Source organism: Gobio gobio (genome assembly GCF_949357685.1).
Source record: "Gobio gobio genome assembly, chromosome: 4".
Lineage (NCBI taxonomy): Eukaryota > Metazoa > Chordata > Actinopteri > Cypriniformes > Gobionidae > Gobio > Gobio gobio.
Window position 1 is genome coordinate 45,777,442 of NC_137100.1, and position 20,742 is coordinate 45,798,183.

A 20,742-nucleotide genomic window follows, 5' to 3' on the forward strand; every position below is an offset into this window, starting at 1 on the left:
GCTGTGTTGTCAGGGTTGCATTCCAGAAAGGGAGCACTGACCGTAAGCTGAATTATATGAGTGAAAGTGTGAGAGTGCGGGCAACTGTGTGCTTTTTCAAGCCCCGCTGTAAAGCCACGCCATGCCAGAAATCTTTCAGAAGGGTGTAACTTGGATACGTGACTAATTCTTTCCAGATGTTCAAAATTACCGTCGGAAAAATATTTTTCATCGAGCAAGACTGGTGGGGGGTTAATGGAATCACATAGATCATGTATTTTTATTAATTATGCAAACAAAGCTTGAAAACTTGTGCCAGACGAAAAGTTGTGCTTCACTGAGTAAATACTTTTTTTATTTTATATTTTTTCAGAGAGAGAGAGAGAGAGAGAGAGAGAGAGAGAGAGAGAGAGAGAGAGAGAGAGAGAGAGGTGTTCCTTTGAGGTCTGTTGAGATTTGCCATTTTCGTTTTTTTTTTTTTAGACCTGGGAATCTGGAACAAAAGAACAAAAGGGGTGACCAAGGGTGCCAGGGGAGAAAGATAATGGCTTCTCAAAACTGTTGTTAGAGAAATGGATGCGGCCAATGAGTGAGGAATGTCTAAAATGAGGCCCCCGTGTTTGTAGACGATGAGAGGATGGCGATTTGGCACTGGATCACTCAGGAGGACAAAGAGATTAGCAGAGCCATTACAGCCAGCTAGCCTCTATTCCTCGCCTTTTCTCTTTCATCCCTCGTCCTTCCATCCCTTTTTTAGTTAAGCTTATCTGCTAGTCGTTGCCTCTAAATGCATTTGACCATCCGTTATCCCCTCCCTTCCCCTCTTCCCGCATCATGCCACCCCATTGGGACGTATCTGTCCGTTGGTTTGGGCCTTTGGCTTGTGAGTCAGACTGGAGTCTTCAGCTTCTTTCTCGTCACTGATTGTGTCCCCTCCATCCAATTACCCTCCATCCATTTTACTTCCACTCAACCTCCCCAGGCAGTCATACGGAGGAGATCTGTGTGCCCTCTTCTCAGTTATTTGTTTTTTAAATTGTCTGATTTATTTGCTCAATTTTCCACAAGTACAGCGCAGTGAAATGAAAGCTAATTCCCGCTCGCTGTCACATTCCGGCATGGCGGGTGTGACTCGGTCATGAAGATGGATGCGGGAAAAGAAGCAAGTTGATGGGAAACTCTTATGACCCAAGGTTATACAAACGCTCTTGGCAAATGGATTAATTGTGTAAGATCTTGCCGATGATTGCTGCTGTGAGGTCTGACTGAAATCCTGTTAGCCAGAGGACGATGCATTACTGACGGCGAGGCTACAGCCCAGGTGATGCATGGCAACTGTAATGAACAAAGTGGAGGTGCGCAAACTAATCTTCTCTGTATCTTGCAGACCTTCTCTGGAGTGATATTAAGCTAGTTGATGGTGTTTTGTTCACTCTGCAAACGGTTATGAACCTATTAATCGGACGCAAATGAATCTAAAGAAAATCGGAGACATTTTTCATTCAGAGTAGTGGTGGAATGAAATGCTAGCTTGCTACTCACTGGATACTGCACAGTATACATTGTAGCTTACATTTACATTTTACATTTATGCAGTTGGCAGACGCTTTTATCCAAAGCGACTTACAGTGCCCTTATTACAGGGGCAATCCCCCTGGAGCAACGTGGAGTAAAGTGCCTTCCTCAAGGACACACTGGTGGTGACCGCTGGGATTGAACCAGCAACCTTCTGATTATCAGTTCAGTGGTTTAACCCACTGGACCACCATCTCCGCAACCTAGCTATACAACCTGCTGTTTTTTTTAAATAGTTGGTTAAACAGTAGTAAAATAGGAAAGATTAATTGGAGACCGATTAATCTACAAAACACAACTTTTGCCCTAATATTTCTCCCGATTTGCAGCCTTGATGCATCAACAGTGCCGAAAGTCAAATCAAATCTGCAGATTTTGGGCAGTCATAGTTGACAGGAGCATTATTATCAACAATCAGAAAAAAATGGCAGTCCTCACAGTCTGTGAAAAAGGTCCATTATTATGGTTCTTTCATTTTAATGGAAATGAAAAAAATGTATGAATTGCATTGTGGGGTTATTCCGCACTGTAAAATCTGTTGCATAGTCCACATTTTTGCAAATGTTGTATGCTATTTGGGTTTTACTTATAGTAAGTATGACATTATGAATTCCACTCTTTATAATATATCCAGATTGTGTCAAAGGTGGAAAAAGAAAAAGAAAAAAAACACACTTAGAGCAAAATTAGAAAGGCTTTAGATGGTTGCTTGTGTTTGAGGTGTGAAATGTGGAGAGCACAAATGTTGCTCTCTCAGCTTTACAGACGGGTGGCCTTTTTATCTAGCGTGGATCCAGGTACAGGCCTGATAGCAAAGTATCTCCGCTACTCAGAAGCTTTTTAATTGCCAATCGTTTTTCTCATTTGCCTATCTGCTCTATTTGCTCCGGCTCATCTTATCTGCTCCAGCTCGGTCTCAATTTGCCATTGTGGAAGACTGATGTTTATCTCACACACCTCACCGTCGCTCCTTGCAGGGAAAAAGGATGAAATTAAAACCCTGGTATTTCTTTTGCGTAAGAAACCATGCTGTGCAATTACCAAACCCTTAATTATGTGCAGATTCAACACAAGAGGTTTTGAAACATGATATAACACAGGAAAAGGCCTTTGCGTTTCTAATGTACAGAAACTATGGGTGAACTGGGGTCTTATTTTTTTTCTCTTACTTAGCAAAAGTCCTTAAGTTTCCTTAACAAAGTCCATGTTGCTAAGGAACACATGACTCTCCCACAGCTTTGAATCTGTTCTTAATGCTCAGAGACTTGTGTGTTAAAGCGTTTACTGCATGTATAAGTTAGAAAGAAATGTAAAGAAGCCTTTGGTTAATGTATTTAGACATGCCCCAAATGTTTATAATTATTGTCAGTCTGTCTTTTTCTGGAAGAAAGGAATCGTGGGTGTTCCTTTCATTCTAAAATTAGAACGCCTTAAAAAGGGGCTCATTTTCTGAAGCCCGTAGGGTTACCCAGAAACTCCCCTCTCAATTCTATGAGACGTGCTATGCAAGCACACTCACATAAGCACCCGAACGCGATGCTGGGTTCAGGAGTTCACCTGTGTGAAAGTTGTCATAAAGGCAAAGCTGCTATCTGTGGCAGCAGATTTCCCCCATGTGACGCGGATCATCCGTGATAAAGACACCACTGTATGATGCACAGGTTGGTGGCAAAATCCTCAGCATGCCTTTGGGCTATATCTCTGTCCGGCTGACTGAGGAGACTTTTTTTTTTGTTGCACAAAAATGAGCTCATGAGTGCTGTAGGGGTTTTTATGGGTTTATGCCCCATCATTTTAAGGTAATTTTCACCGGGAAAACAAACTTCATGGATGACTGGTGAACATGAAACTGTTTTGCTTCCTGTGTGTATCCTGAAAGGTATTGATGTCATGGTCATGTGTTTATTTTTATACTGTAAATAAACTAGATCTGGCTCCGGCTCTCCCACAGATCTCATTTTGCTTCTGTATATTTCTCTAAGGTGAATTCAAGCATGGTACCGTGATAGGTTGCCATCTGTGCAATAAGTCCTCTTGTGAAATTTCCTCAATACTAAATATTTCACTGTCAACTGTTAGTGGTATTATAACAAAGTGGAAGCAATTGGGAACAAACAGCAACTCAGCCACAAAGTGGTAGGCCACGTAAAATCACAGAAGGGGTCAGCGTATGCTGAGGTGCACAGTGCGCAGAAGTCACCAACTTTCTGCAGAGTCAATGGCTACAGAACTCCAAACTTCGTGTGGCCTTCAGATTAGCTCAAGAACCGTGTGTAGAAAATTTTATGGAATGGGTTTCTATGGCCGAGCTGCTGCATCCAAGCCTTTCATAAAGTCCAATGCAAAGCACTGGATGCAGTGGTAGAGCAGACTCTAGAGCAGTGGAGACGTGTTCTCTGGAGTGACGAATCACATTTCTCTGTCTGGCAATCCAATAGATGAGTCTGGGTTTGGCGGTTTCCAAGAGAACAGTACATGCCTGACTGCGTTGTGTAAAGTGTAAAATTTGGTGGAGGGGGGATTATGGTGTGGGGTTGTTTTTCAGGGGTTGGGCTTGGCCCCTTAGTTCCAGTGAAAGGAACTCTTAATGATTCAGCATACCAAGACACTTTGGACAATTTCATGCTCCCAGCTTTGTGGTAACAGTTTGGGGATGGCCCCTTCGTGTTCCAACATGACTGCGCACCAGTACACAAAGCAAGGTCCATAAAAACATGGATGAGTGAGTTTGGTGTGGAGGAACTTGACAGGCCTGAACAGAGTCCTGACCACAACCCGACAGAACACCTTTGGGATGAATTAGAGCAGAGACTTAGAGCAGGCCTTCTCGTCCAACATCAGTGCCTGACCTCACAAATGCGCTTCTAGAAGAATGGTCAAAAATTCCCATAAACACACTCCTAAACCTTGTGGAAAGCCTTCCCAGAAGAGTTGAAGCTGTTATAGCTGCAAAGAGTGAGCCAACACCATATTGAACCCTACGGATTAAGAATTGTTAGTTTGGATGCAATAGAGAAGTAATGTACTTACCTTAAACATCTTTTCACTCCTATTTGCATTAAACACGGTTCTTCTAAGCTTCTGAACTCTGTAGCTCCTACAAAGTGATTGTTGGCCTCTCTGAAGCTGCTCCCAAGGGTAATCCTCCTCCTTCGAGCAGAGAGTTTTATGGGACGATCTTTGACAGTGTCTAGGTGCTTTGATTGTAGCCTTTGTTTCATAATAATTCAACCAATTATGTCCCCAGAGATATTATTTCATAGATATTATTTGTTTGTACTTTTTAGATGTTTATCTTCAACAACATTGTAATTTATTTTAGTCTTCACAGCTTTTCACAGCTGCCCTTCAGCATGAAAATGATTCCTTTAATGGATTTTAAAAAATCTAGTACATTTCAATTTTAATGATTTACAAATAATGGAGAGTTACAATAAGTTTTTAAAATAATTAAGAATTTATAAGTGAAAAAATATATGAACTGAGAACTAAATTTCAATATAGATTTTGTTATTCCATACAAAGAAAGCTTTAGCGCTATATATTTAATATTCATACAATAAATGGCCATGAGGTGCAACCAACATACACTCACCTAAAGGATTATTAGGAACACCATACTAATACTGTGTTTGACCCCCTTTCGCCTTCAGAACTGCCTTAATTCTACGTGGCATTGATGCTGAAAGTATTCTTTAGAAATGTTGGCCCATATTTATAGGATAGCATCTTGCAGTTTATGGAGATTTGTGGGATGCACATCAAGGGCACGAAGCTCCCGTTCCACCACATCCCAAAGATGCTCTATTGGGTGGAGATCTGGTGACTGTGGGGGCCATATACAGTGAACTCATTGTGATGTTCAAGAAACCAATTTGAAATGATTCGAGCTTTGTGACGCATTATCCTACTGGAAGTAGCCATCAGAGGATGGGTACATGGTGGTCATAAAGGGATGGACATGGTCAGAAACAATGCTCAGGTAGGCCGTGGCATTTAAACGATGCCCAATTGGCACTAAGGGGCCTAAAGTGTGCCAAGAAAACATCCCCCACACCATTACACCACCAACACCAGCCTGCACAGTGGTAACAAGGCATGATGGATCCATGTTCTCATTCTGTTTACGCCAAATTCTGACTCTACCATCTGAATGTCTCAACAGAAATCGAGACTCATCAGACCAGGCTACATTTTTCCAGTCTTCAACTGTCCAATTTTGGTGAGCTTGTGCAAATTGTAGCCTCTTTTTCCAATTTGTAGTGGAGATGAGTGGTACCCGGTGGGGTCTTCTGCTGTTGAAGCCCATCCGCCTCAAGGTTGTGCGTGTTGTGGCTTCACAAATGCTTTGCTGCATACCTTGGTTGTAATGAGTGGTTATTTCAGTCAAAGTTGCTCTTCTATCAGCTTGAATCAGTCGGCCCATTCTCCTCTGACCTCTAGCATCAACAAGGCATTTTCGCCCACAGGACTGCCGCATACTGGATGTTTTTTCCTTTTCACACCATTCTTTGTAAACCCTAGAAATGGTTGTGCGTCAAAATCCCAGTAACTGAGCAGATTGTGAAATACTCAGACCGGCTTGCTGGCACCAACAACCATGCCACGCTCAAAATTGCTTAAATCACCTTTCTTTCCCATTCTGACATTCAGTTTGGAGTTCAGGAGATTGTCTTGACCAGGACCACACCCCTAAATGCATTGAAGCAACTTCCATGTGATTGGTTGATTAGATAATTACATTAATGAGAAATTGAATAGGTGTTCCTAATAATCCTTTAGGTGAGTGTATATGAAGAACCAAGACCCATTCAGTTATTATTAGCATAATGCCATTTAGAAACAGACACATTTAGTGTCCATTTCTCATGTTATGCCATGATTCCCATTTAAACATTCATGTTGAAAAGAGGCATATTTATCTGTGCTTTCACATGGGTGCTAATAGGCTCTTTAAAAGTCTCTCATTACTTTCTTATATTGAATTCTGCTCAAGCTTGCTTCTTGGCTGTCAGAAAGTTAATCAAAGCTTTGTTTCTGTGTGGTACGCCTGCATAATCCATGTGGCACTCAGCTATTAGGAGTGAGGCGCTTCAGATAAGATGTTTTTATCCTCATCAATCATCGGTTTCAATCAATTCACTTATACTGACACTTCTGTCTTAGGCCAATTAATGGAACAATTAAAACTAAATTACTCCAAAAGGAAGAAAAAGTTTCTTTTGACTTCAGATTCTCTTAGAAGAATGCAGTTCTGAGGTTGGACAGGCAGCCGCTCGAACTGCCAACGCAGAGAAATGATACTGACACATGAAAGGCTAGAAGTCAATGATTAGCGAGACGGGCTACGGATCAATTTGGCCTGCCGCAGACTTTGAAGCCTTCCGCTATGCTAATCAATGAAAAACTGCCTGCTCGTTAATGCCTTCAAAGATGGATGGAAAACAAATGGCTACCTCTGGCATCATCCCTCATCAGCCCTCCTGTGCTGCTGCCAACACACAGACACACACACACACACACACACACACACACACACACACACTGTTGTCTGGTTTACTATATTTGTGGGGACTTTCTATAGATGTAATGCTTTTTATACTGCGCAAACTAAACTAAACCTACCCATCACACTCAACTTTCTGAATTTTTAACCTTTTCAAAAAAACTAATTCTGTATGATTTATAAGCTTGTTTCCTTGTGGGTTTCGTCAATTTAGGTCCCCGCGGTGACACGATTCCCTATGAGTCAGTGTGCATTCGAGTTGAAGTCCCCACTGGGATAGAAAAACACGTGCACACGCGCGCACACACACACACACACACACACACACACACACACACACACACACACACACACACACACACACACACACACACACACACACACACACACACACACACACACACACACACACACACACACACACACACACACACACACACACACACACACACACACACACACACACACACACACACACACACACACACACACACACACACACACACACACACACACACACACACACACACACACACACACACACACACACACACACACACACACACACACACACACACACACACACACACACACACACACACACACACACACACACACACACACACACACACACACACACAGAGACAGAGTTCTCCCCAGACTGATTGTACCCTACATTTTTGCTGTTGTTTCTCTCTGTAATTTGTAGTGTTTTTACAGTTGCGTCAACCACCTTTGCTTCATATTTTCATTTACAAGTACTATAGCTTCAGGAATTTTGATTGTTTGTTGTTTATTTACCCTCTTGTCTGATAACACAAGGTCTCAGGGGGATTCTGTTTCTTCTTTCTCAAGCATTTTTTTCTTTTATGGTTGTACCATGAACACTCCGTTGTTTTCAATATAATTCTGTTTTTGCTGCAGGGTATATTTGATAGAATATACAGTACATGTTGTGCACACATACACAACTGTCTGACAGTGAAGACTTTTACATAAAGAGTTCTATTTGTATTACAAAAGATTTTGGTAACAAGTTGTGCATTGTATGGACTCATTAATAATTGTAACCACAGTTATAATACATTATAATACACTTTTAGATAGTTTAATGCATTAAAACACAACAAACAACCAATTTCAGATGTAACAAGGAATCTTATCATAATGCATTTTAACTTTGGTTATAATTACTTATGAAAATATATAATGCATTATCCCATACATTATGAATACCTTTATAATGCATTATACATATAGACTATAAGTAACGTGTTACCAAGATTTCTATTTCAAAATAAATGTTGTTCTTTTGAACCTTTGAAGAAATCAGCATCAGAATGATTTTCGAAGGATCATGTGACGCTGAAGACTGGCGTAATAATGCTGAAAATTCAGCTTTGCCATCACAGGAATAAATTACATTTTAAAATATGTTAACATAGGAAACAGTATTGATCCTTTATTGATAAGTTTCTATAAGTTTAATTAAATTCAACTTTGTTGCTTTCGTTTTGAGACGGACATCACTGAAAAGTTTGGTTTAGGGTTAAATTTAGTGAATGAGTCATATTTGCTTTCGTATCACCAAAATGTAAATATTCCCTCATCCATTATTTAAAGCTGTAAAAAGGTTTTCTTGAATGCCCAGCTAATCTCACACCAGTGACCTTTGACCTTGAACCACTGCCCTCTGCTTGTCCCACAGGAACAGAGCCCCAGTAACCAGACATCACTGGCCATGATGCAAGAGCCCCAGGAGGTTGTGGAGGAGACTGTAACTATAGAGGAAGATCCCGGAACACCCACCTCTCGTGTTTCTGTGGTTACCTCAGAGGATGGAACTACACGCCGTACAGAGACAAAGGTATTCCTGCTTACAACTGCCACATTTTTAAAAATGTTAGAAATATATTTTACATATTATGCTATTATTAGCTATGCAAATGCTCATGTATGCTTACTGCATCTTACAGTATATTTACGTTTATTTACAGCAACTTACATTTATATTATATTTACATCACTTCAAGGCAAAAATCTCCCTCTAAGAACTGTTTTATATTTAACTAAAGACTTAAGAAGTAGTCTTATTTAATCTCAGAAATTACTGTATATATTCATGCAATGTGGAATTATAGCAAGAAATAACTGTCAGTATTTTGTATAAATAGTGTTAATTTAGTATTACTTATATACTATTATAGTGTTTGTTAATAATTAGATTTTCATTAAAATTTTAGTTCGTTTTAGTAATTTGTTTTTGTTGATTTTATTATTTAATATATTTTTTATATTTCTATTTAGTTTAAGATTATTTTTCTTCAGTTTGAGTCATTTTATTACTTCAATTCAACTTAATTTCAGATAGTTGACAATGCAACATTTCATGTTTTTCATCTAACTATAAACATTTTATTTTATTCCAGCTTTATTTCAATTAACAAGTTTTAGTTAAAAATAACAACAGTGGTATGAACCTTTTGTCCAGATTAGTGGGAGATATTGATGTGGTTTACAGTAGCCAATGGGTTTAGCCAATCAGCTCTTTCACCCAGTCAGCTCTTAAAAGGGATTAACAGACTAGTGCTTCTTTACCAGTAACACAGCTCAGAACTGTTTTGAACCTGAGAGAGTATTTTGCTTTATAGGCTAAGCTGGAAAGTTGAAGGCATTCAGGAAACTTAGAGAAACTTAGTACACAGTATTAGCAATAGCTCTATTTAGATCCATCAATTTGTGTTGTACTTTTGTAAGCCACGCAATCTTGATTCCCACTTTACTTTTGTTTTGTTGTTTGAAAAAGGACAATGTGACTAATATGAAGGTGAGTTAAAATCTCTCTCTCACATAAGCTTTCTCACACACGCCTCTTGTCAGTCACCATTATTTGTGCCCATTGAAGCTCAGCAATGCACAGCGCTGGTGTGAAATCACTGCATAAAGCTTCGATTGGCAGAGCGGTCACCTCTTAACGCCCTTTACTGCTACAGACCTGCTCGTAGGTTTACATACCCCTTGCAGATTCTGCTAAATGTTTATCTTTTTTAAAAATGTTTAGGGATCATGCTTTTTTTTTTTTTGATTAAATACTGCCCTAATGAAGCTGTGGTTACGGCAAACTGAATGTGTAAAGTTAGTAACTTGAGAAGAAAGCCATTTTGCCATATTGTTAGGTGCAGTATGTCAAAATGTAAACATGCCGGTTGGCATTCCCTATTGTTGCTGCTTCTCGTTGCTATAGTAAATGTTGCTTTTTGTGTATGGAAAACATGTGATCTAAACAGATATGTCCTTTAATTTGGTTAAGGAACATATAAACATTGCATTCAATTGGGGGGGGGGGGGGGGGGGGGGGCAGTAATGTTGAGATGCGGTTTGCCACATGGAACAATTGAGGGACTCATACATGATATTAAGAACCAAGAGTATGTAAACTTTTAAACAAGATTTGTCATTTTAGTCCTTATTTGTGACCCTGGACCACAAAACCAGTTTATACATCTTCTGAAAGCTGAATTAATAATGCTTAACCACAATACTTAACCTTTTTTGTTAGAATAGGACAATATTTGGCCGAGATGCAACTATTTGAAAATCTGGAATCTATGGGTGCAAAAAAATCTAAATATTGAGAAAATTGCCTTTAAAGTTGTCTAAATGAAGTTCTTAGCAATGCATATTACTAATAATAAAACATTTTTTATATATTCACGGTAGGACATTTACAAAATATCTTCATGGAACATTATCTTTACTTAATATCCTAATGAATTTTGGCATAAAAGAAAAATCGATCATTTTGACCCATACAATGTATTGTTGGCTATTGCCCCAAATATACCCGTGCGTCATGACTGGTTTTGTGGTCCAGAGTCACATTTGGTTTTATACTTAAAAATCGACATGAAATGCATTGCATTGATTTTGTTGTGACTGGTTTATCCATGTATGTTTAATTTTTTTATTTAATTTTCTTTAATCAAAATGTCATAACCACCATGCTTAAACTGCTTAAACCCCATTCAATTATTTAAATCAATCAATTGCAAGTTCGCATTCAGATCTGCCTCCTTCCAATCAATAACGGATGGAACCGAGTTTTCGCCCTACATTTGTTTTCTTTTTCGATTATCCATTTCAGTCATATATACGTCACAATATGGAAGAAAATATCTGCCACTACCTCTGTTTACTTCACATTAAATATTGGCTTCGTCACTTCTTCAGGGCAGTACAAATTAAAGAACAAAACTTTTGCTCTCTCTTACTTTTTAAAAATGCTAAACATATTACTCATTCTGCAAAGGGCTTGTATGCTTAAGAGAAAAGGATTATGTAAAGTGTAAAACCCATTTCACATATCAAAAATAAACAGCTATATGCATGCACATGCATTAACCAATGTGCACATAGAAACAGCTCTGTTCTTCAGTGTAACACAACTGACAGTTGATACATAGTGGAAGGAAGTAAAGGGAAAGAATGATCTTACTGCTGCACTGTTTCTCACCATTAGACCACTCACACACCGCCAGACTTATGAAACACACAAAGGAATAACATCACAGTGTGTGTGGTGCATGTGTGCACAGATGTGTGGGTCCTTCTGTCACGTGTTAGTGTGTTTCAGCTGATATGGGGGTTGTGGAGACGAGCTTATAGTCACATAAATACATCAACTCCAGCTGAAGAGCTCTGGGTGTAGAATAAATAAAGGGTTCTGGGTTCGGGGATAAAATCTACGCGTTCATGGATACACCCTGGATGTGTTTGAAACTAACGTTCACAGTCAGCATAAATGTAAGAAATTGGCACATGACATCTTATGTAATGTGCCTGAACAAATTCAGGTGATCTTTAAAGATACCCAAGGAAATACTGCGACAAATTTCTTAGTAGAAATTAGTAATGCGCCGACAGATCGGTATCGGCTGATAATCGGATTCTATGACTCGATCGGTAGTCACTAAATTTGGCCAATCTCACAAACCGATCACAACGTAAAAGACCGCAAAAAGTTGCAGCTAATGCGCATGTAAACAGTAAACAGGCTTTTACGGCACTCTCTGCTTTGTAACTTTGCAAAACATTAGTATTCTCAGGTATGGTAGGTATGACGATGTGTCGAGACCAATCGGTTTTACAGCTGGAGTGCGCCATTGGTGTGAAAATGAACTTTGCAGGATTGTTTTAGAATAGGGAAATTATTTTATTCATGTTGTTAGGGTTTCTATAACTGTATAAATATGGTTATCAACATATAATGATAATGATTAAAGGAGTAGATTACAGAAACATTACAATCTGATTAATTGAAATTGTATCTAATAAAATGTATAGCCAAAACATAATTTATAAAGAATAAGAAAAATATTATTAAAGAAAGAATATTGACTATTAAATAAATATTATAAATGGATGTAATATTATTGAGCATTCCTTTAGCTCCTTTAAAAAAAAAACTGTTTACATGTAGAAGCCTATAAAATAATGTGCTTCTCTCGTAGGTGTCTTTCTCTGCTTCTGTGTTTTCTCCTCTTGGAAATTGTCCAGCTAGAGGAAAATTCTATTAAATGCTGAAATTACTCTTTTGTGAAGGACAAAATGAGACTATAAAAATATTTAGTCTCAAAGGCATTCTCATGTTTTCTTGTTTAGCCAGACAATTCATATCAAAATGAATTCTCTGGCCCAGTTTGTGTTTTGGACTATTCTGGACTATTAACAAGGCTTCATGGGAAAAGTCCTACTTTTTTTAAAAACAGGCTTTCATTTAACTTTTTTTGTTTTCCTTTCACTCTCACAAGGCTTAACATTTCCATTATAACTTATATACATTTCTGATTAATGCCTCCTGAACTGACACTTTCACTGTAGGTGACAAAAGTGGTTAAAACCATCACACGACGAACCTTCCAGCCAGTGATCCTGACCCAGTCCAAACCATCTATTCCCGTTCCTCCATCTACACCAACACCATCTGAAACAAAACCAGTAAAGAGTGCTTCTGGTTGACATGTCTCTGCCTCCCGTCTTTCATCTCACTAACTGTGTCTGTAACTCACAGCTGGTGTGGCAGTGGTCTATAAAACTAAATACCAGGGAGATCATAAAACCCTTATAGAACTGTAAAATCTGGCCATGACGCCTGCATGCTCCTTTTAACAGGCAAACATTAGTAAACACAGCCATCACTGTAGATGGACACCTTTCATTAGAGGCAACGGTAGCCTTGGTGGTTAAGCTTAGTCTAAAAATAAGCCTCAGTGTCCTTCTACCTTAAATATTTTAAACTTTCCCATGTTTCAGATTCAATTTCAATAACCTTTTTAAAGTCAACAGGAAATGCTGCTTGCAATTCATTTTATATACATTTTATATAAATTATATTAAATTGTATATGAATTCAATATTGTATTTATTTGTTTATTCATATATATTATATATATGTATTTACAGTCATTTTTTTATGCGTGTCCAGTAAAAAGGCATGATTTCCTATGAACACTAATAAGTATGATATTTTAATAAGCAAGAAAAAAAAAATTCAGGAGAAGAACAAGTAGTTATATTTAATATTTAATGATATATATATTTGGAGCATTGGGCGACAGATTCATTCACAATAATTTTGATATGTTGACTTTAAAAGAGAGGCTTGTTAAAAAAAAAAGCCCTTTTGATTTTTCTTTAAAAACTGTAGCTAATGATGCACAACATGTATGGTGTGTCATCTTGAACAGAATAAGAAGAACACTTTCTTTAATGCTCAAAAATCATTGTTTAAACATGTTTTTTGCATCTCACAACCATACGTTGGTGTCTGTTTTAACATACTATGTTAACCTCACGTGTGTGTGTTAAGGGGTGTTCACACTGACAGAGATTTGTAGAGACAGCACGTCTCAAAGTGATCCATTTGAGTTGCCTATTTGGGACGGCATGAGCAACAGAGACAATTGCCGATGCAACAGAGTAGTAACACTGGCAACAACAAGTAGGAGTGCAGGCAGTCAGTCTCACACCTGCATATGTAATTGACCTTATGAATACAGTTGGATACTGCAATCGAGTGTAAATGCTTGCAAACACTACAGGAGATTTCAGACAACTTCCCCCAATTAAATTGACATAAGGGTGATTGCTGCATTTATCTTATTTATCTGTTTGTCAAAATGAAAAGCAGACCCCAAAATTGCTGCGTACCCCATTGTTAAAACCTATACTGAAGTGTGTAAAGGTAGAGGGTTACAGACCTCTATAGACATAGACACATCCCTTGAGATATTACACACTGACAACTGGCCATGTGGCTTGTGAGGGCTCTCACACAAATTCAAGCAGTCATGGTTCATTTTCAATGACGATTAATTTTGATCAAGCTCATTAATTTCCAAGATGAATTTACAGCCATGGACAAAATAGCCAATTAATTGCTCTGCAGAATTCACTGAGCAGCAAATTGGTTTCTGTATCAGCATTGAACCTTCAGGAGCAGCAGCACTCCATCCTCTTGACAGGCAGACATTTTGTAGAATAAGGGACTGGATTAACACTCAGAGGGGAAGTCGAGTCATAAAGACATCAAAGCTCAGTGATAGACACAGAGAACTATAGCATCATTTAGGTCCCATGTAGTCTTGTGGCAGTTCTTATGTTGATTGATTTAGTTTTGTCATATAACTACACTGCTCTCTCTTAGTAACCTATGTGGTAATGGTTTCCTTTGTAAGGTTCCTCAAGGGGTGTGTTTATAAGTAAGTCCCTCGTTTAGGAAAAATGTTTATCATATATACATACATTACTTATCCCAAACTTTTCAAGGGTAATGTATCTAATTGTATGTATTTATAACTGGAGAGGACTTTTGAGAGGAAAGCTTTTGAAACATTTTCTATAGCGAGACATAGCCTATTTGTTTAAGTAGTAAATATAGATGGCTGCTCCTAGAAAACTTAACTGATAGAAAAGTTTTCTTTATTATGAGAAACTTTTGTAACAACTGCTGAGAAGTTTGTTGAAATGTGTCCTTGTATTTTCAGTTCCAGCTGTTTCATTGCTGATGAACACAAAGCATTTTAAGGGACTGGCAAAGATCTTCAGTCATTTTACTGCTACTCAGCCAGCTCACAGTGTGACACCCACTTCCCTGCTGATGTTAGACCACTAAGTCAGTGTGCTGCATTTCACTCATAAATGGCTGTGGTTGTTTTGGCTGCTATGATTTGAGCAATCTGACATAATGGCTGCATTTTGAATGGCCCTAATTTCACATATATGTCCTGCATAAGGCATATAAGACAGGGAATGGCTCACTCTAAATCTGCAAAAAAAAAAAGCACAAACCTTTACTTCAATTATTATGACTTGAGCTTCTGATTTTGTTGCGTTTTTGCATCATCTTAGGTCACTAAAATGGTCAAGACAGTGACAACACGGACGGTTCGACAGGTGCCAATGGGTCCCGACGGCCTTCCTCTTCCAGAGGGCTCATCTCCACTGGGGAGCTACACCGACTCCATTGATCGGCGCTACATGAAGAACGGCGAGCGTTTCATCACACCCCAGGCCACTTCCACCCTCACACGCTCTTACAACAATTACAGCGACTCCTATAATGACACTCCAGACAGTCAGTTTCGCCATTACGCCCTTCACGATGGATACGGAGACATGCCCGACAACTACGGAAGTCTCTCGCGCGGAGTCAACTACAGGCCCTATCGGCCGTACATGCCCACTGGTGGATACCGGCCGGAGAACAGCTACACTCTCCCCATCCGCAAGGACGACTATGGCCATGTGGCACAGCCTCAAGTCCCTATGGGAAGTAGCACCGTGGATCTCAATCGTTCTCAGCCTGAGCGTTTCCAACCGGAACCCTACGGCCTGGAAGATGACCGCCGCAGTCTCGGCCCAGACGACGAAGAGCCGTACGACCTAGAGCCTGATTATTCTACAGCTAACCGCCGCACGCTGCCCAGACGCACCATTCGAGAGCCGCTGCACAATGGCCCCCGCGTGAGGTAAGAATCATGCAGTTGATTTGGTTTGTTTGCTTGCTTGTGCTGCGGTGGGTTAGCCCTGCCTTTTTTGAGGATTGTGAGCAGCTTTGATGTGATTGCCTATTGAAGGAATTCAAATGTTTTTTTTCACATAATGGAAGGCTATTGCTAAGGAGAGGTATATTTCAATGGCAAGATATCAAGGAGCACTGATAAATGCCATTATTTTATAATGTACATAAAGAAAGTCTAAAATATGATATCTATAATTATAATTATTGATTAATTATGAGACAAAATCATCAAAATACTTATCCCTATTAAGTACTGTCTAATACTGAATGGAAATATAGAAAAAGTATTATATTATATCATATATTATATTAATTATATTTTATTATTAGCGCTGTCAAAATGAATGCTTTAATGCATGCGATTCATTTTTTTTATTTTAACGTGTTCAAAATATTTAACACAATTAATGCAGCATCTGTTTTTTTCTGTCATCCTTTTGCTGTGCTACAGTATATAATCAAGCTATAATTCATTCAAGTGTTAGTAAACTATTAAAGTGTGACGCAAAAAATGTACTGGCGAAGCGTCTCTTTGTGAACAACACCCGAAACGTGCATACAGAATGCCGCTTCAGACAGCACGGTAGTGCCGCATTGAGTTCTCTTTCACGCTTGAACAGGCAAACATACAAAATTGTGCCAAAATTCCTGTTTTGTCGAGTATCCACGTAAGCACTTAAATGAGAAGTGTTAAATGAATGCAAAGAGTTAATTAGAAAATAGGATGTATGTCAGATCCGGGTCATGTGCATCAGGTCTTAAAGTGACAGCAGCCTAATAAACCTACTGCTGTATGTGATGGTTAAACAAAGAACAAAAGACAAAGAGAAAATCACTCACTGCTCTTGACTGAATAATGTTTTCAGCTTTAATACGGATTAATCTATAATTAATTTATAATTTATGCAGTGAAGATTGTAAAATGTTTGATAACTTTATTCAATTTCTGTACATATCCTACCTATTAGACTTACCTCACATTTTTAAAGCACTGTTTACAAGGTTATATGGTTCCCAAACAATGAAAACAATAACTATTTTTGTGCATTTTAGCAGGGCAGATAAAAATCTGAATCATCCCGCGATTAATCACGATTAATTACAGAAAAATGTGCCATTAATTTGTTCATTGACAGCACTATTAATTTAATATATTATTAGTATTATTATATTATATTATATTATATTATATTATATATTATATTATATTATATTATATTATATTATATTATATTATATTATATTATATTATATTATATTATATTATATTATATTATATTATATTATATTATATTATATTAATTATATTATAGTATTGTTCTATACATTTATTAAAGTATTATAAAATAGTAAACATAACATTTACATTTAAAGTTTTATTATAACTGAAAAATGTCATGATAAGTGGCACGAGACACTGACAGTGTTTGTGCCTAACTGGTACAGTGAGATACTGGATGGATGGTTGAAACTGAGTGTTGAAACTATAGATTGCATACAATTCTTGATTGTTTTGCTAGCAGATTTTCCTAATGGTTGATCAACAAGTTTTTTCCTATCTTCTGAGAGATAAAAAGGAAAGGAAAGATGTTGTTATCTTAACCATTTTCCCTTGTCGTACTCCTCCAGTCAATATCAGCGCAGTCCTCCTTATGAGGAGCAGTAACAGTTTTGACATGGAGCATGTGTTGCAGGATCACAGTTTCTTTTTAATTAGGGTGCACAGACACACACACACACACACAGTAGGCAATCACTGTCACAAACCGCATACACAACTTTTTTTGGCCACTTCCTGTTTTTCTCTCCATTATGTATTTGTGTACATCCAGAAATATAGTATAATTAGCAGTGATGTCACCCCTCTTACTCCAAAGTCTTGCATTTTGCATCCATCATTTGCATTCACATAATAACAGATGCTGACAAAAATCTCGCTAATGAATGTGTAAAACGAATATGTTAATTAGAGCTTTATAATTGCACGTTTCCAAACTGCAAACAGTAAACAGCCAAAATTGCGACATTTAGCAAATAAATGTTTGCCAATGCCATGTTTCCATGGATTAGACAGTTACTGTGCATTTAATTTGTTACACCGACTCGAGGTCTCTTCTTTATCTCTCTTTCTCTATCTCGGTGGAGCTGTTGTTGTCAGGGTGATTAATAGTCTCTGGTGAGCACTGCCAGACAAAGGGGGCGTCTTGTCTCCAGCCATATCTCTAATGGTTCATCTCTCCATGGCTGATCCTCCCTGCACCTGCCACCAGTGCCACAGCAGAGCAACCATAGGTCGTCATGCAGAAATCTCCCTGGAGCCCACCAGGAACCGCTTCCTCTATGTGTCAAGCTGAAATGACATCAGTTTTTATTGGCAGAAAGGGAAAAACATCCCATCTTTTATCTAGAAGTTTGATCATGAGACTGAAAAAATTAATTGGTAAAAAGTACTAAATAGAACCATGTAGAGTGGAATAGAGTCTTATAGAGTTTAGTTTTTAAAAAACAGTGTGTTGGCATGGCTTTTTCTGATGCGGATGGAATACCATACTCAAAAATGTTATCGGTGTAGTCTGATTCACGGAAAAAAATATATCTTGCGAGACAATAATATTTTTGTGAATCAAAGACATGCTGCACAATCAGTACGATTCCCGAACAAATGATTCTGATAAGTCGGTTCTTTTTAGAAATTCAAACACATACAGTGCAAGTTCAATTCCTGATTGTAGTTCAATTCCCTTACAAATTATTCAAATGAGTGGGTTTCTAGTAAATCAAATAGCGCAACCAATGTAGTCCAATTCCCAAATTAATTATCATAATGAGTCAGTTCTTTATAGTGAATCAAACTCAAAGCGAAACCAGTGTAGTTTGATTCCCATATACAAATGACTCTGAGGGCGCTGTCACACCTACCTTGTTTGGTCCGAATTTTCTGACTTTTCAGTTTGGTCCGAATCAAAATTACAGGTGTGAAACCTCCCCCATACCACGGTCCAGACCAAACAGACGAAATTTGGTCCGACGAAAAGATGTGGTCTCGGTCCGGATCAAACTGAACAAAGGTTTGGTTCGTTTCTAGTGTGAAAGCATTTTCTGTATGGTTCGTACTTTCAGACCATTTACAGGAAGTTCCTGTTTTTTTTTTAAATATTATGTTATTTTTAAATTTCATCTAGGCTACATTGATTATGAAAAGTGAAAAGATGCGCAATCTGTCAGAAGACAGAAGGTCAGAAATGATTTTGAAAGAAATTTTGTATGATTTTGCTTAGAAAGCCTTTCTTTAATGTGAATTTAGTTTTGTATAAATTGTATCTTAATTTTAATCAACGTTTCATCCGATAATTGCCTGAATTTAATAAATAAGAAGCAAATAGTCTATAGCAGACAATAATTGCAGGATCGATCACATGCTTTGCACATGAACTGGAGTCAAATAAACCAGGCTACTTGTCTCACAAACATGAGAAATATGTTTATATAAAGCTTGAAATGTCCACTTTTAAACGTAACAAAAATAAAATAGTCAAGCAATGCGCACTGTTCAATAGTGGCAACGATATGCGTCCGTTCATTCATTCTTGTCAAAGACGCTGACGTCAGACGCACGTCCGTTTACAAACCAATCAATGTCCAGATGCAGCCCACATAGATGATGACGAGTGGATGCAACTGTGTCATGTAAAGTTCTTTAGTGCGCTCGCATAATTGCAATGTGAAACCAAACCAAAACTAACCGAATGTATAAAATGTATCAAAACATGAACTTCGGTTCGGACTTTGGTGCGGACTTTCAGGTGTGAAAACGCCCTGAGTTGTTGTTGTTGTTTTTATTTTGTGTGTGTGTAATGAATCAAACTCATACAACTTAACTGTTTAACTGCTTAAAGGGTTAGTTCACCCAAAAATTAAAATTCTGTCATTAATTTCTCACCCTCATGTCGTTCCAAACCCATGAGACCTTTGTTCATCTTTGGAACACAAATTAAGATATTTTTTATGAAATCTGAGAGCTCTCTGACTCCATAGGTAGCAATGTCTTTGCAACTTTCAAGGTTCAGAAAGGTAGTAAAGAGATTGTTAAAATAGTCCATTTGACTGCAGTGGCTTAACCTTAATCTTATGAAGCGATGAGAATACTTTTTGTGCGAAAAACAAACAAACAAAAATAACGACTTTATTCAACAATACCTTCTCTTTAACGTCATTCTCCTATGCTGTTGACGCAGTAAATACAGCACAGAACTTCCTAGTTCCAGAACACCGGCTTACCATTGGCCGGAAAGTATCTAATTATTTGTTGGTGCATGGAATTACATTTCCTTTTTTTTCAAAATGTTAATTCCTTAAAAATACTGAAAGAATCATTAATGGAACTGTTAAACATCATATACATTGACCATTCCCCCACTCTTTGTGACAATAGATATAAACTAGAGTTCTTTTTTTAAGTTAAATTTGACCCCCAGTGTAAATATAAAAAAATTGTATTGGTGTATTTCAATTCAACATGAAGCTTAAACAGTAATTGATTAATACACTATAGTGTTTTTGGAAATGGCAACGTGGTATTTTGGGACATTATTTTAGGACA

The 20,742-nt window shown here is 38.0% G+C and overlaps 1 protein-coding gene across 50 annotated transcripts in view; it reads left to right on the top strand.

Moving 5' to 3' along the window:
* The window catches only part of arvcfb (ARVCF delta catenin family member b), a 275,297-nt gene that overhangs the window by 175,605 nt on the left and 78,950 nt on the right, over positions 1-20,742 (top strand). For 28 of the 50 annotated variants that reach the window (XM_079813812.1, XM_079813792.1, XM_079813813.1 and 25 more), the window contains 3 exons: positions 8,769-8,927; positions 9,867-9,887; positions 15,470-16,089. In XM_079813812.1, coding sequence (XP_079669938.1) covers positions 8,769-8,927; positions 9,867-9,887; positions 15,470-16,089 — 800 coding nt within the window. Of the gene's footprint in view, positions 1-8,768; positions 8,928-9,866; positions 9,888-12,940; positions 13,058-15,469; positions 16,090-20,742 lie in introns of all 50 variants that reach the window. The other 22 variants (XM_079813825.1, XM_079813806.1, XM_079813810.1 and 19 more) reach the window with 2 other exon arrangements.